The 14,305-nt window shown below is 39.0% G+C and overlaps 1 protein-coding gene across 4 annotated transcripts in view; it reads right to left on the bottom strand.

Moving 5' to 3' along the window:
• Positions 1-14,305, bottom strand: part of pip4k2aa (phosphatidylinositol-5-phosphate 4-kinase, type II, alpha a) — a 38,579-nt gene that overhangs the window by 16,294 nt on the left and 7,980 nt on the right. For all 4 annotated transcript variants that reach the window (XM_042510468.2, XM_088071667.1, XM_088071666.1 and 1 more), the window contains 5 exons: positions 5,297-5,394; positions 5,082-5,178; positions 3,439-3,591; positions 2,521-2,667; positions 1,965-2,003 (listed from right to left, as the gene is read on the bottom strand). In XM_042510468.2, coding sequence (XP_042366402.1) covers positions 1,965-2,003; positions 2,521-2,667; positions 3,439-3,591; positions 5,082-5,178; positions 5,297-5,394 — 534 coding nt within the window. The remainder of the gene's footprint in view (positions 1-1,964; positions 2,004-2,520; positions 2,668-3,438; positions 3,592-5,081; positions 5,179-5,296; positions 5,395-14,305) is intronic.

Raw genomic sequence — 14,305 nt, 5'->3', positions numbered from 1 at the left:
AGTGTTTCACATACAGCTGAGCCAAAGACAAAAAGGTCACACAGGAGCCTCACGTGTGTGTTAAATCCTTAGCTGCTTTGTTTTTCCATTCATCTGTTTTAACCCCAATAATGTTTTGTTTCTTCTTCCATTTACAGTAGGCTATATTTAGTTGAGGGATTCCCTGAAGTCATCCATGCCTCACTGCACGGTAAACCCGGTGGAAAGTTCAAACCCCTCTGGGTCAAAACACACTCTCCTACAAAACCTTTTTCGTGGTCAGACAAACCTTTGCAGAGTGACATGTGGAGACATGCAATGAAGACAAAACACTTTGGACAACCATCCCCTTCAATACTGCTGAGCTGACAGGTCAAATGAACAGTGGTCCAAAGTCACAGTGATCAAGGACGTCATCAGCTACCTCATCACTCACAAGGTCAGAGTCTTTTATCTATAAAAAAAATATATATTGTTTATATCTGGTGAAATTCTAATTGGTTTAACAGGAAGCACAGTGAACCACCAGGTCCTTCACAATGCCAGTGACACAATTCATTTTTGACAGGTGACTGTCCAAGCAGCCAAGAGCAAAAAACTTAAAATAGCCAGTCTCACACAATCAGCGACATTTACATCACTATCATCACACAAAAGCTCATATGTACTGCTCATACACACACACGCAGCCAAATCAGATACATAGCTACATAGAAAACACATCGTACGCAAGGCTACTCAAAATAATGAGACATCAGACTGAATTAAACCATAAAACCAGACACACACAGACACCTTCTATGAATTACACCTGTCAATCTTTCATACACAGACAGCAGGCAGGGGAACTGATGGAACAGCAGAAGCAAGGTTAGGGGGATGGAGCAAATTAAAGAGACACAAATAGCGTGCAGGGGCTAGAAAGGGAATGGGGTGATGAAGTAGGTGCTAACTGAAGGAGATGGATAATTGCTTCTGTCATCCCCACCCAAAAGGGAACAAAAACAGACACAAAAAATGTGTTATTTGGGCCATTTGGGTGATGACAGTAAGCCTGGAATTGTTTGAAGCTGTGTCGGTTATTGAAACCACTGCAAACAGTTTGTTCTCTCTCTCATTCTCTAACTGTCCACATGGCTGTTAATGAACATGGAGTTTAATCAGAGCATTTGATTTGTTGTCATGTTCATTTTTAGTACATGTCATCACTGTTTAAAGTACTTGAAAGATAAGACAATTCACATTTAGTGTATTTGTTAAAAAAAAAAAAAAACAAAACAAAACTTGGTCCAGAGTTTTTGGATACTTTTTAACCGCTTTTGTTCCATAAAAGGAAATTACAACAAAATCGAGACGTCAGAGATGCGCCAGTGCTATGGAAGTTTCCATCTGTTCAATCCACACCAACTCAAACCTCCACTGTCATCAGAACCAGCTGTTCTTTCAGCATTGCACCACCTGGTGTGCTGAAAGGACAGTGATCTGTTCAATAGACAAAAAAATTATCAAGTAAGATGTGTGAAAATTAAAGAAGAAAATATTTATTGCTGATGTTAACAGGTTAATCTGTTTTATTTCCTCCACAAAATATAGAAAGTGGGAGACTGCTTCACTAGGTGCACAAAAAGAAGAAAAAACACTTGGAGCTTAAAAAAGTAGTTTGCATATTGACATGCAACAACGTAATGTCGGTGTGGATACACATAAAGCGCATCAGTTCTGAGTGAAAAATGTTTCTAGACGTTTGAAAACACGCTGGTGGTATGGCTTGTTTTCTTTTTTTTCACGTTTCTAACTGTTGCTGTGCTAGTTTGATGCATTTGTTTACACTGCGTTCAAAATTTTGCACTTGAGAGTTTATATTATCACTACTATCACTACTATAAAGGTATACAGTAAAGTTTAAGAGATCCTGCCTCTTCTTAAGCTGAAAGTTGTGATAATATGTGTAACAGTGGATCCTGGCTCATGACAGGTGACTGTACCTTCTCCTTGTCGCTGGCCTCTCTTGCCACAGTGGAACCCTAGAAACAAAAGAGAGGAAATTACTCTCCTTAACCCGATTGTTACTAGAAGCACTGGAAAGTGTTGCACTAGCCTTTTCCTCACCACCCTACTTATACTCATTCCTGCACATAATCATAACCCCTTGTGCATGTCTGAACACAGAAGCTCACCCTATTAGGCATGCGAGGCGAAAAGGCTTAAAATGGATTAAATCGGTTTGACTCTGTTCTGGGACCAACTTGGGGTACATTTACAAAAAAGTGTTTAAAGGCTTGAGCTTTTACAAAATATCTGAACTATAAGCAGGCCTATGATGGGGAAAAACACAAACAGTGAAATAAATATTTGTGTTTTCTTGCACCAAAAGTTCATATGATCAGCGAAAAGAGGACCTTGAAAACTGAGTGGCAACAAGGGATACGTTTAGAGCAACTATAGAATAGATTTACAACATTTCTTATAATATTCATGCCATTTACGAGCACTTTTCATTTCCTTGTTTCTTTTTTTTTCTTAATCCATTTCCCCTCTTACCTTGAGATCATATTTTTTGTAGACAGAAAGGCGGTGAGAGAAGACATTGCGTGTCACAATCATGTAGGTCTCATCTCCATCCACGGTGAGCCGGTAAATCCCCAGAAACTGAGGCAGCAGTGTGTTGCCATGGCACTCCACAATGAACTAAGAAAAAGAGAGCAAAAAATATGAATTAATGGCTCTTCTATAGTCACAATATAAACTTACAACCTGGATAAGAGAAAATGAGAAAGAAATGTACAAAGAACAGCAAAATCCCTTTATAGTCATTCTGTGATTGACTGTAAGGTGATAGACAAAAAGGGCTTAACATTCTGCAACAGCTGACCTAGGAAAGTGTCTGAATCTGTAACCTGGCACGTAAAATCTGGTCCTTGTATTGTGTGTACAGTGAACCTTTGTATCACTTTGTAATGCAAATAGACAAAATAGGCACTGATGAATATAAAATTATGTATGTGTATTTTAGTCCCTCTGGGACTTTGCCATGTTGCAATCTCAACAATAATCCCTTTGAATTCAGCACAACCGTGCAATTCTGTCCAATCACTGCAACTTTACTGCAAATTTAACGTCAAAATTTCATTTCTTTGTGGAGCTGCATGCAGGGTATTGATCCGCTCAGTCCCTCCTTGCCCCTTTTTCTCTTTGTTTATCATGAGACTGCGCATGGTACACAGTCACACACACTGACAAGAATAACTGTAAGCATCACACAGCAAACTTAACCCAATGTTTATCAATAGTTTGAAAAACAGAGTGGAGCTGTTTCAATGTTGGTGTGAGATTATTGGGACTGTTTAGGGGCACAGTGTCTAAAGTTACTTTAGTAGAGTAAAATTCTTAGGTTTACAAAAGAAAGGATAAATGAATGCTTGCCTTCACGTTCATAAGTGTAAGATAAACCATTATCACCTGATGATATTTCTTTAGAATGTTATGCATCTCTGCCACATCCTCACTGCTGATGGTCTTGATGACGTAGCGTTTGTCATAAGAGGTATGGAAGCGAGCCCCGCTCCGTCCCTGGGCCTCACTGTTCAAGGGAGCACTGCGTGTCAGAGAGTTCTGAAAACACACAGAGCGAAGACAGAGAGGAAAAATAATAATGTTTATCAGGATATACACACTGAGATTTGATTAGCTGCAATTTTTTGAAATGATTTAACAGTCAGAATCCATATTGACATATAGCTGCTGGCGAAACAAAACTTTTGAAGGTGATTGAAACAGCTTCTAACGCAAATTGAATGGATCCCTCATACAGCATGTCCTGCCTCCACCATCTTATTGTCCGACCACCTCCCACTCACCAGTCTAAACATGTGGGCTTCTGACCCCTACGCCTGCTCTGTATCCAAACCTAGACACAGACACAAACAGCTGCTGCACAGACTTTGGAGCTCAAAAGTAACATGATCCAACACCCCTGGCTCAATGCCTCATTCTTCAAGAATTTCTCATGTCCTCTGCCTTCAGTTCACTCTCCCCTCTTCACATCATGGCATTGATTGCTGGTATTGCAAAGTGAGCAGTAGCCTTCAAGGTGCAACCTAAAACAACTATTGGGCAGTATTTCTTTCTTTGGTCGAGACCCTAAAATTGGTTGCAGTATGCTTTCTGGAGGGTCCTAAAAACCACAGACACTTAGAGGCCTACTTATAGTCCAGGTCCTGGTGCAACACTAAAGAGGTCTGTGTCACAGGCTGAACATGTTAAGAGGCCCTTTGCCTGAGGCTGGCATAGATGAAAAGCTTTCAAAATAAGAGCACTTTTTGTTTCAGCTGGTTATTTTCTCCACCAGGCATTTATCACAATGTGAAGGAAAAGGTTAATCTGTTTGCACTTCAGTTTCCCTACAGAAACTTAATTAAATACTGCTAGCATTGCTCATTAAAACTAATGGTTATTGTGCATGCAATCAAAAGAGCCTGCAGCTGGTGATATCCTTGGCTGTAACAAAGAATATTACCGATTAGAAATAATTCCACCAGGCTTTTAGAACGAGAGCTAAAAAGAAAACAAGCAATAAACCTTTTGACCACAATGCAACTAGTGCCTCATGTAGGAAAGTAGTTTTAATGTTGAGAATGTCATGACATTCCTTTACACAGGCCAGTGTCTTAACACCCCCAACTGCCCACTCACTGCAGCCAGCCGAACCCTAATGTAAACATGTGAGAAGGACAGCTGCACTGAGCTGGGACACAACGACCTCCAAATACTGCCAACTCATTGCCTGCACTGGGAATGTGGATTTACAAGGGAAGAGTGGAAAATAAAGGAAGTCAGGGCTGAAACAAAAGAAGGAAAGGAAAAAACACAATTTGCAAGCTAAGACTATGATCATTTTTTTTTAAAAAAAATCAAGTGTTTTAGTGATCTTGTAGCGCCAGAGGGTTACATTTAATCGATACCTAAGGTTCAGATACTTATCAGGATAACTGTAAAATCATTAGGCTGTCTTTAGGAGCTGGCAGTTCACACATATGTAGAACTACAAATACAATAAAAGAGACTGTTTATTTGCAGAGGTAATGTTATTAGGCTTTTCATACCAAGAAGTCCTGATCATCAATGCCAAACCTCTCTCTGAGGTTTCGAAACACCAGAGGGCAGTACTCCTTGAACTTGAAATGGCTGGGCATGTTCTCCCTGTGTAAAGGAAAAAATAATCAGAAAATACAAGTGATAAAATTTACGAGATATGAAAATACATTATTTTATTCTTGTTATCTACAATGATTATATGGTATACTTAAAAAGACCTTACTTGTTGAAGAGGTGGTTGTCCACTTTGATCTTAGAATAGGCCTTGAAGTCATCTGGCATGAGCATGATGGGAATCTGAACATGGCTTAATTCGTTTATCTGGGCAGAGAAAAATAAACACAAGATAGAAGGCGAGATCAGTGATGTTTCTTATAACACAAAGCCGTCTTAAACATGTCACTGTAATCATGTCACATTAGAAATATTTGAAGTTAGGAAAGCCCTGGTATACTGAGGGTGGAAAGAGGAGTGCCACACTTGGGGAATAAAGACAAAACCTAGACAAAGATCATCAATAGGACTAATAAACATAAGGTGGTGATCACTGGGATCAACACTGAAAATATTTTCTATAAATACAGCGGCAAAGCAACCATTACAGTGTCCTTTATAGTTTATTTATCTTAAAAAACAGTTCTTTCAAACTCATGTAATCTTTTCACATTGTAAATATCATCCGAACCCATCAAGAGCATTCTTCAACAGAGTAATGGATAGATCAGTGGTCATTTAACTTCACATGGATGCTCACATGACTAGATTTTGCCTCTGAAAAGACATCCACTGTAGGAGTAGGCACACATGTGAACACATTCAGGGGCTGTCTTGCACAGAGGAATTCTTTGCACCCCTAAAGAGGTTTTAGCCAGCAACAAAGAGAAAACACCAGCACCAAAATGATAAAAATTGAGAATAATACTAGCAAGCCCCTTTTATATCTAGTGAAAATAAAAAAATGCTGAATTACGACCACAGTGTTTTCTTAGTATCATGGCCTGCCTCCTGCACCAGGTTTCCTAAACCAAGTAGAGTATTTCCAGTAGGTGAGAATGAGTCTGACACGACAATTTCATATGTGAAAGGGCAACACAAGGAAATGTCTGGAACTCCAAAACTCACACTGCTCTCTATAACAAGAAAATGCACTGATTTGTTTGCAATAAAGTAACACAGACTCATTGCCTTTTTTGAACCAATCATACTGTCCTGCCTAGTCACCCCAAAAGGCAGGAAGACCTTGCATATATGTATTTGGTTCTGGTATCGACAAAATGATAAAACAGTTGGCTTACACACCAGTCAGTGTTTGTTCAACTTTACCATCTTGCTGCACAAAAACTACTCACATGATTAATATCATTAATCCTTGTTTTCAATCTCAGATAATTTAGTAAAATGTGGTGTGTTGCGGAATTAAACAAAAAAAGCAAACATAAAAGGCAAAATGATGTAGGTAATTTCCCCAATCAAAGTCGCCTGCTGACATGTTATAAGGGATAACTCCCAATTTGGGCCAAGAGATATGGCCAGCCGGGTCATCAATCAATACCGATCTTCGGCACAAAGTGACGTGAGTAGTTTACGGATTAGATTTTCAGCATCATGAAGCCTTTGGGATTGAAGGACAGCTGAAGGGGAAAGACTGATGGAAACGTTGGCAGAACTGCTGAAGCTTCAAGGTGCTTTAAACGTACAGATAAAAAACAAGATGACAAGATGAGGACTCGCAGGTCAGAGAGGACTACGAGAGAGAGAGAGAGAGAGAGAGAGGACATGTATGTATGAGTGACAGGATGGGATGTGTAGCTCCTGCAGGAGAGATAATCTTAATATCCTGCAGTCTGTGATGCACTGCTATTTTCTAATCTTCTATTTTGAGTGTGTTCACGATTCAAGGGCAGATAATCACTTTCCTTTCTATGTTTGATAATGTTTCTCTCCATGTGCATGTTGAAATACATTTTTAAAACCAGTTCTGAAGTAAGGCATAGAGAATTTATTTTTTAAATGCTCACATCTTACTCTCTTTTCAGATAAATAATGTGTCACAAACAAATGAGGTAAATTAAGGCGGTGTCTGAAATACTGAAATTCACTGAGTTTTAAGAGTGGTTATGTTCTTAGAATATCATATGTCATATTTGAGTCTTATGTATAGAAATACATTTACTAGAAATGTTGATTAGATGAGTTAGCCTATTAACCCTATCTTGGATGACTTACATGAGTGTAATTGATTTCACACTTATGGTTATGGTGGCCATCAAACAAAATACAAAATTACAGAGCACTTCAACAAACCACGCTGAAAAAACAGCAGGGTGTCTAACACATAAGGTACATTGCAGGGGTTTTCATTTGGAATTAGTCATGCATGGCATGGCTGTAATACATAGACCTGACATTTGTTATGACTCAGGCACAGCTTGATACAAATATGATGTGTGTGCATGTGTGTGTGTGTGTGTGTGCACATGCTTGTGTATTCCTTGTTGGCTGCAGGTGGGAGTGCTGGCAGGTTGCTTGAATCTATTAATAACCTGTCATTCCACCAAGCACACTTGTCATCTGGGTTCACTGAATAAGCTCGAACACTCAAAACGTGATTGACCAGAACATTAATCACGAAACCTGTGGGTATGTGTTCCTCCACAGTACAGTCCCAAGTGTACTGCAAGCTTTACATTGCTTACGGCTAAGATTGTGCAGACAGACAAGATGTGGCGTCATATCACAATTCCAGCAGCTGCATTAGAGGAGGCAGCCAACATTTTTTACCATTGCGGATTTGCTATGGCCCTGTAATGCTGCAGGGGCATTACAGCAGATGGTGCAGAGAATGGCCTCAGCATGATTGACTGACCCAGGAAAGCATTTGGCATGCTTCAGGTGGCCATTAAGAAGTGTACTTTTCAAGACAGTGTGCCTGAAAATGTTGTTGATGTTAATGCTCAAGACTTTGTTTTGGACATATATCAATCCAGCGCATGGTTAAGGCTTTAAAATGTATGATTAACGCTAGGGGTCGACAGACTATCGGCCTGGCCATTTTTGGGCCCATATTTGGCATTTAGCCGATTATAACTCTCTCTATTACTTAATCGAAGTGTTATTTGCCACTGGCCTATTCTTATGATTAATGTCATTTTTGTGACCAGATAGATGAGAGAGCAATAATGATGTTGACAGCAGTGGAGATGGCAGCATAAATAGAACAAATAAATACAGAAATAACTTTGAAAACCCATAACTTGAATTTTTTTTAACATAATTGTGTATATGATAGTGTCCTTGCTGATAAAAATACAAATCCTGTACTGTAGGTAATATTTGTTGGCAGCCAAATAAAGTAGATTAAATTGGCTCACTTTTAAAAGCACAAACATTTTAACACACTCCATGTCCAAGAAAGGAGCTGGCAGCAACTAGCCAGTATGTTGGCAAAAGTAGTTGGCTAAAAATTTTCATTAAGACAAACTTAAAATATACTAGACTAACCAACTGCAAAAGCTGTAAGACATAACGCTTACACTAACAGAATTGTCTTAATTTGTTTGCTATGAGGACTCACAGAGGAATACAATGTGTGCAAAAAATAAAACAATCCACTGACTTAACTGGTCAAATGTAAAACAAATCTTAATGCTGAAGTCTGCAAAAGCTTGTGCGGTGATGTACAACGGTCTACCTTTGCACACTATTCCAGCTTTTCCACTATTTAACCAGCTCAGCAAACATGCAGAAAATGAGCACAGTAGTATTTCAAGAAGAAGATTGTTTAGCCAACTTAATGTACAGCACCTTCACAGTCAACAATTCAAACTGAATATCTCTGCGCTTAAAATACCCTCTGGGATTATTGCGAGCTTTTTGAGCAAATAAACAGAAATGGTAAAGAGCATAAGAACATAAAATTAGTCTGCATTGTTAGCAGAGATAAATTATTAGTAGCAGAGACTTTTTAGGAGAGGGATTAAATATATCTGCAAAGAAAAGAAGACAGCATATATCTTAACAGAGCAGAAAGCATGAGAAAAATAGAAATGGAGAGGAAAGCCACAGAGAGACAGAGCAAGCAGAGGATCCAAGTCCACAGATGCCATATCCGAGTATGTTTCAGTGCCCTGGTGTGACAAGCACCAAGTGATGATACAGCACAGATGCATCCTGGGTACTCAGTGGGGAGATGTCGCCTAATCAACAAAGCTGTGTTTCACACAAGAGCAGAGACAATGCCTGATCTTATCAAGAAGCACACGTAGACGAATGCAAAGACACGAATGTACACATGCATGCACAAACAGAAATGGGGTGAAAATATGTTAGATAAAAAGAAGTTGGCCCCGAAAACAATGTGCATCAAAACTCTAGGCTGCCAGTGCACCCATTTTGTACTGTTACTGTTTTAGTGGCAAATGTTCCTCTTCCTGAAATTTAATCCATGCTACACTAAAAACTGCAAACACTGCATGAGTGAGAGTCTAAGTCAGAAAGTAAGCTATTTTCACAATTCATGCTTTTGACAGTTACTATAATGTACTGTTTTTTGCAGATGCATGCATGAAGGTATGACTAAACCAATACAATGACCTGACTACAATTGGATCACCTAATCTACATTAAGTAATACGTGAAGTAACCCTATTTCATCTGCTAAACTCATGATTTCTATCTTGAGCAAAGTGTAGGTCTTATGTTTTGTTAAATCAGATACCTCCACTATATCCGCCTATCTTCCTGCAGCTATCAAACTTGCAGACAAATTTCACACCAACACTTCCTGTTTGTCTCCATGGTGATGAAGACTGGTTTTCCGGCCTAGAGTGAAGCAAGTGTGTGCTGTTGCTCCATTGGACAGGAAGCTAGTGAAGAGAGTATGCTCAGTCAGCAGCATGGCATAGCCTTATCTCTCTCAACAATGACAGATGGATGACTCAGTCATAGCAGATAAAAGTGTTGAAAGCGGTGAGAATGAAACACCTTTTACTTAGTTTAAAAAATTGGGTCATTTCTTAGTTGCAAGCAGGATAATGAAAATATAGAGAGAAATGTCCTTGAAAGTAAAGCAGCCATACTAATAAGGCATGCCACGAGGATGGGGGGAGACATTTGACAATGAACAGGAAAGCTGTGACATTCATAACTCAATAACTGACTTGCAAGCTAGAACTAGAATGTGTCACTAGTGCAAAAAGTCATCATAATGATGTGGCAATTCTGTCAAGTTCCTCCTTTGTTAGTAAAGGTCAGAGATGAATTCCAGCATACTTTAATATCTACAGACTCTGTCAGACAGTCTTTACTTATACATACTTATGCAAATTTAGTTAAAAGCATTTATGAAAAAGTGACCAAAATTAACCTCGATGTTTCCATGGCCCACTCATATCGTCACTCTGTAAAAATTGTTGCTACTGTCTATATTTTGAGGTCTATGGTTCACTTATTTCAGTTCACCAATACGTGACAACTAAAACAATTGGTCCCTATCTGATCCAGAGGATTAGTATCCCTATTTACTAACTGCACAACACATGTACTTTAATTTCTCATTGTACAATCTAAGTAATTCTACAAAGCCACAATGCAGCCACAAAAGACAAGAGAACAGAATCAGTCACAAATCAATTGACGGTTTAGCTGATGCTGAAATGACAGCTTCTTAGAGATGATAAATGTAATGCAGCAACCCTGTTCTCGATCTATTCCCTTCCATATCTTATTATCTAATTTGGGTCTTCACAAAAAAGTAGTATTCAAGTTAAGTTTTTCTACCCTCATTGACTTGTCTCGAGCTTGTGGGTTTATTTTCCATTGGATGAGTGTCACCGCAATCCAATCTACAGGGTTGAGTAAAGTAATTTCTAAAATGTATACAGCTCAGGCCAAGGTTTCCCTCTGTGCTTGCAATTTTGCCTTTAAGGTAGCTGGAGTCAGGGAAGTAAACAAACCTGGATCGGTGCCAATTTTAAAATAACATAAGTGGTTTAAGTAAAGACATACAACAGACAGTGTGGGAGATTTATTACCTCAGAAGTGTTACCGACTTTTTAAGACAAACGTGTCGAAAAAAACAAATCACAACTGTAAAGATAAACAAGAGCTTGGGAAACTTGTATCAAGTGAGACACAGGGGATGATTTATTTTCTATTTGAGTCATCTTACAGTATGCTTAATGTCCTCGTGAGAAGCTGTCAATTATGTGGTGGAAATGGGACGTATGCTCAGAACAAAGTGTTAGCATGCATTTCCTCTATGCCAATTTAGTAGACATTACCGTCTAAGTGGCTCTAATTAAAGTGTAATCAAGACTGACTGATCATGTAATTAACCAATATGAAGTGGTGTAAAAATACTAGGAGGCAGTGGGATTCATAATCTAGTGAAAGCTGTGCTCAAATCAATGCAGCACAGCATTGATTTGTGACTGATTCTGTTTTCTTGTCATAATTTTTATAAAGCAACAGCTGCCAAACCCATCAGCATACACATCTAAATGTTTTCTGGTGTAACACACACTCTCTCAAGCATTATCTGTCTTGCACTTTTTGGGCAGCAAACACACCACAGAGCTCTATTAAACTTTTGAAGTAGTATACTTGTTTAGCAGATGATCATCTCCATAAACCACTGATATAATCACATAGAGTATACACCCAGCTAAATGGAGATTTGCCCTTTAACAGTAAGCATCAAAGGTCAGTTGTTGTCGATTGTATTTAGTGCTGACTTGACCTTTCACTGACCACTAAAAAGGCCATTACATCATCACCTGACCAGTTAAGAATCCCAGAACCATTCATAAATTTTAACAATATGCACATGAAGAAGAATACATCTGACTAGGATCCAAAATAAGCCCCTTTCAGTGGAAAGCCCTAAGAAGTCAAGAAGTTTATTTTACCATATGTATATGCACAGACAGGCCGTACAGGTACATAGGAATTCATTATGTGCAAGCTTTGAGTGGTGAAAAACACCATAGAGATAAACACAAACAAGAATCAAAGAAAGATACTAAAAAAATGTTTTTAAAAAAAGAAAGCTACAGTTCAATTTAAAAACACACTATACAATACAATAAGTTAAATACAGTGTAACTATGGTATCTGGGTGTGTGTATCACGGATTCATTGGCTTGCCCGTAAAAAGTAATGTAGTAGCGATGTGACCCAATTCTTTGGAGCAGCTTTGACAACTTCAGTGTCAGGGGTAGCCCTCACTCCTCCCATTCCTCCCTCTGCTCACAACCACAGCATAGAGAGGTCAGCCATAATGAGGACACAATGATGAAAAAAGTGGAGCAGTGTTAAGGTAAAAGGACTGCTGCATCTCTCTCTCTCTCTCTCTCTCTGTGTGTGTGTGTGTGCGCAATACAAAGAAACAGGGCCTGGGACAAATGAAACCAACTACCTGAGTAAGACATCAGTGGTGTACTTACAAGCTTAAGGTTGTCATTCCTTGAAGTGTGACATGTCTGCTTTCACATCAGACACCAAAAGCTCATTCAAGTCTATTTTAGTCAGTGTCAGTCACTCAATCACACACTGAAGTGCTGAAAAAAGGAATTGTGAGTTTCCATGTCTTAGACATTAGACTACTGCAGGTATAGCAAGCTTCTGCAGTGTATGATAAAAAGACAATTATTACTCCATGTCAGCATGTCCTTTGGGGGCATTCTTACAACAGACATGCTCCTGTCTGTGTTGAAACACAAAATGACAAATGACTATGGTGGAAACAGGTAACACAGAAATTACTGTTGTCAGGTGCACATACATGCAGATACTCAGTAAGTCTGTTGTGAGGTCAGTGCAATAAAAGGCCAACTATTAAAGGATATAGTGGTTTAGACTGACTGAGCAACAAACAGGCTTATGGTATACGGCCTGTCCTGTTAAGCGAATCAAGCTGCTCAGCAACATGTCGCATTGCATTTGGGCAAGGAGTGTGCCACTGGCCCATGGCATGGTAACTGTGGCACAGGACACACACACTGAACACACAGGACGACTATAGGAATGTACATACATGTTTGCAATAGTTGCATGAGTTGAAAAAAAAAACATGTTTGTTTTAAGGTTTTCGAAGACACACACTGGAACAACACCACAAGACGCTTCCCATGAGTTCCTCTATCTGTCACTGCCTCAGGGTGCCAGGATGTGAGGCTCCAGCTTTTCTGTTTTCCTCACCCATAATCATCACACATATTAGCTGTAGGTCCCTCCTACAGATATTTATAGAATACCCTTCTTATGCAATCCACAGAACTAGACACAACTACTCTGACTCAGAGAGGCAAAACAGCAAAGAAAGGGGAGACACAGGGGGACAGGGAATGAAAGTGAGCCAGATAGACAGGTTGACACAAAAAGGGGCTACCAAAAAAATAGTAGGGGTGTGAAAATAGCTTATTCTCTGAAGTATCTCAATTTTTTTTTCATGAAAAGAGAGAGACCGTGCAGTAAAGTAAAGGTAAATTTACAGCTTACAGGAGGTTAACATGATACATCCTCTGGATTTTGTTTGATATATATTGTCGACACAAAATGCTGTTGCAAATTAATGACCCATCATAAGCACAGTTAGCTTGTTTACTATATGAGGTGGATGCTACTGTCATACTGAACGTCCCACTGTTCAGACTTTCAAACTTTGTATGGAAAAACAACACAAATTGTCTAATATTTGTATTGAACTGCCAGATCTGATTCGACTAGCATAATTCTGAGACAGGTACGGCACTAAACTTGTAGCAACTCAGATTCAGCCAGCATAAATCCCTGACGCCAGGTTTGATTGAGACCACGCTTACTTCTCGCCAGATGAGCAATCCTTAAAAATCACAATAAATATCAAATTAAAGCCCAAGTGTAATGTAACTGTAATAGTATCGAATCAGGAGATACACATATCATTTCCTCTGTAAAAAATAGTGAATTAACCTGTTGGGTGGGGGGAGTTTAATGACCAGAAAGTAAAGAGAACCACTGAGAAAAATCAAAGTAAAGCCTAAGGAAGCCCAAAGACAAGAAAGAAAATTTTGAAAATGTAGACTTTCATAAGACTTGCCTACACTACACAAAGTCTTATGGGAAACATTCAAAAGCTATTTGTGTAAAAACAGGGCAAATAAAAAAATACTCCAAAATTCTGCTAATTTACACTTTTCACTGTCTACTAGTTAAAAGGCCTGCTTTTTCTAGAAAAGGTACCTAAAGTGGT

Source organism: Plectropomus leopardus, chromosome 21 (genome assembly GCF_026936395.1).
Source record: "Plectropomus leopardus strain MGB_pleo_1.0 chromosome 21, ASM2693639v1, whole genome shotgun sequence".
NCBI lineage: Eukaryota > Metazoa > Chordata > Actinopteri > Perciformes > Serranidae > Plectropomus > Plectropomus leopardus.
This window is presented reverse-complemented; position numbering and strand designations above follow the sequence as displayed.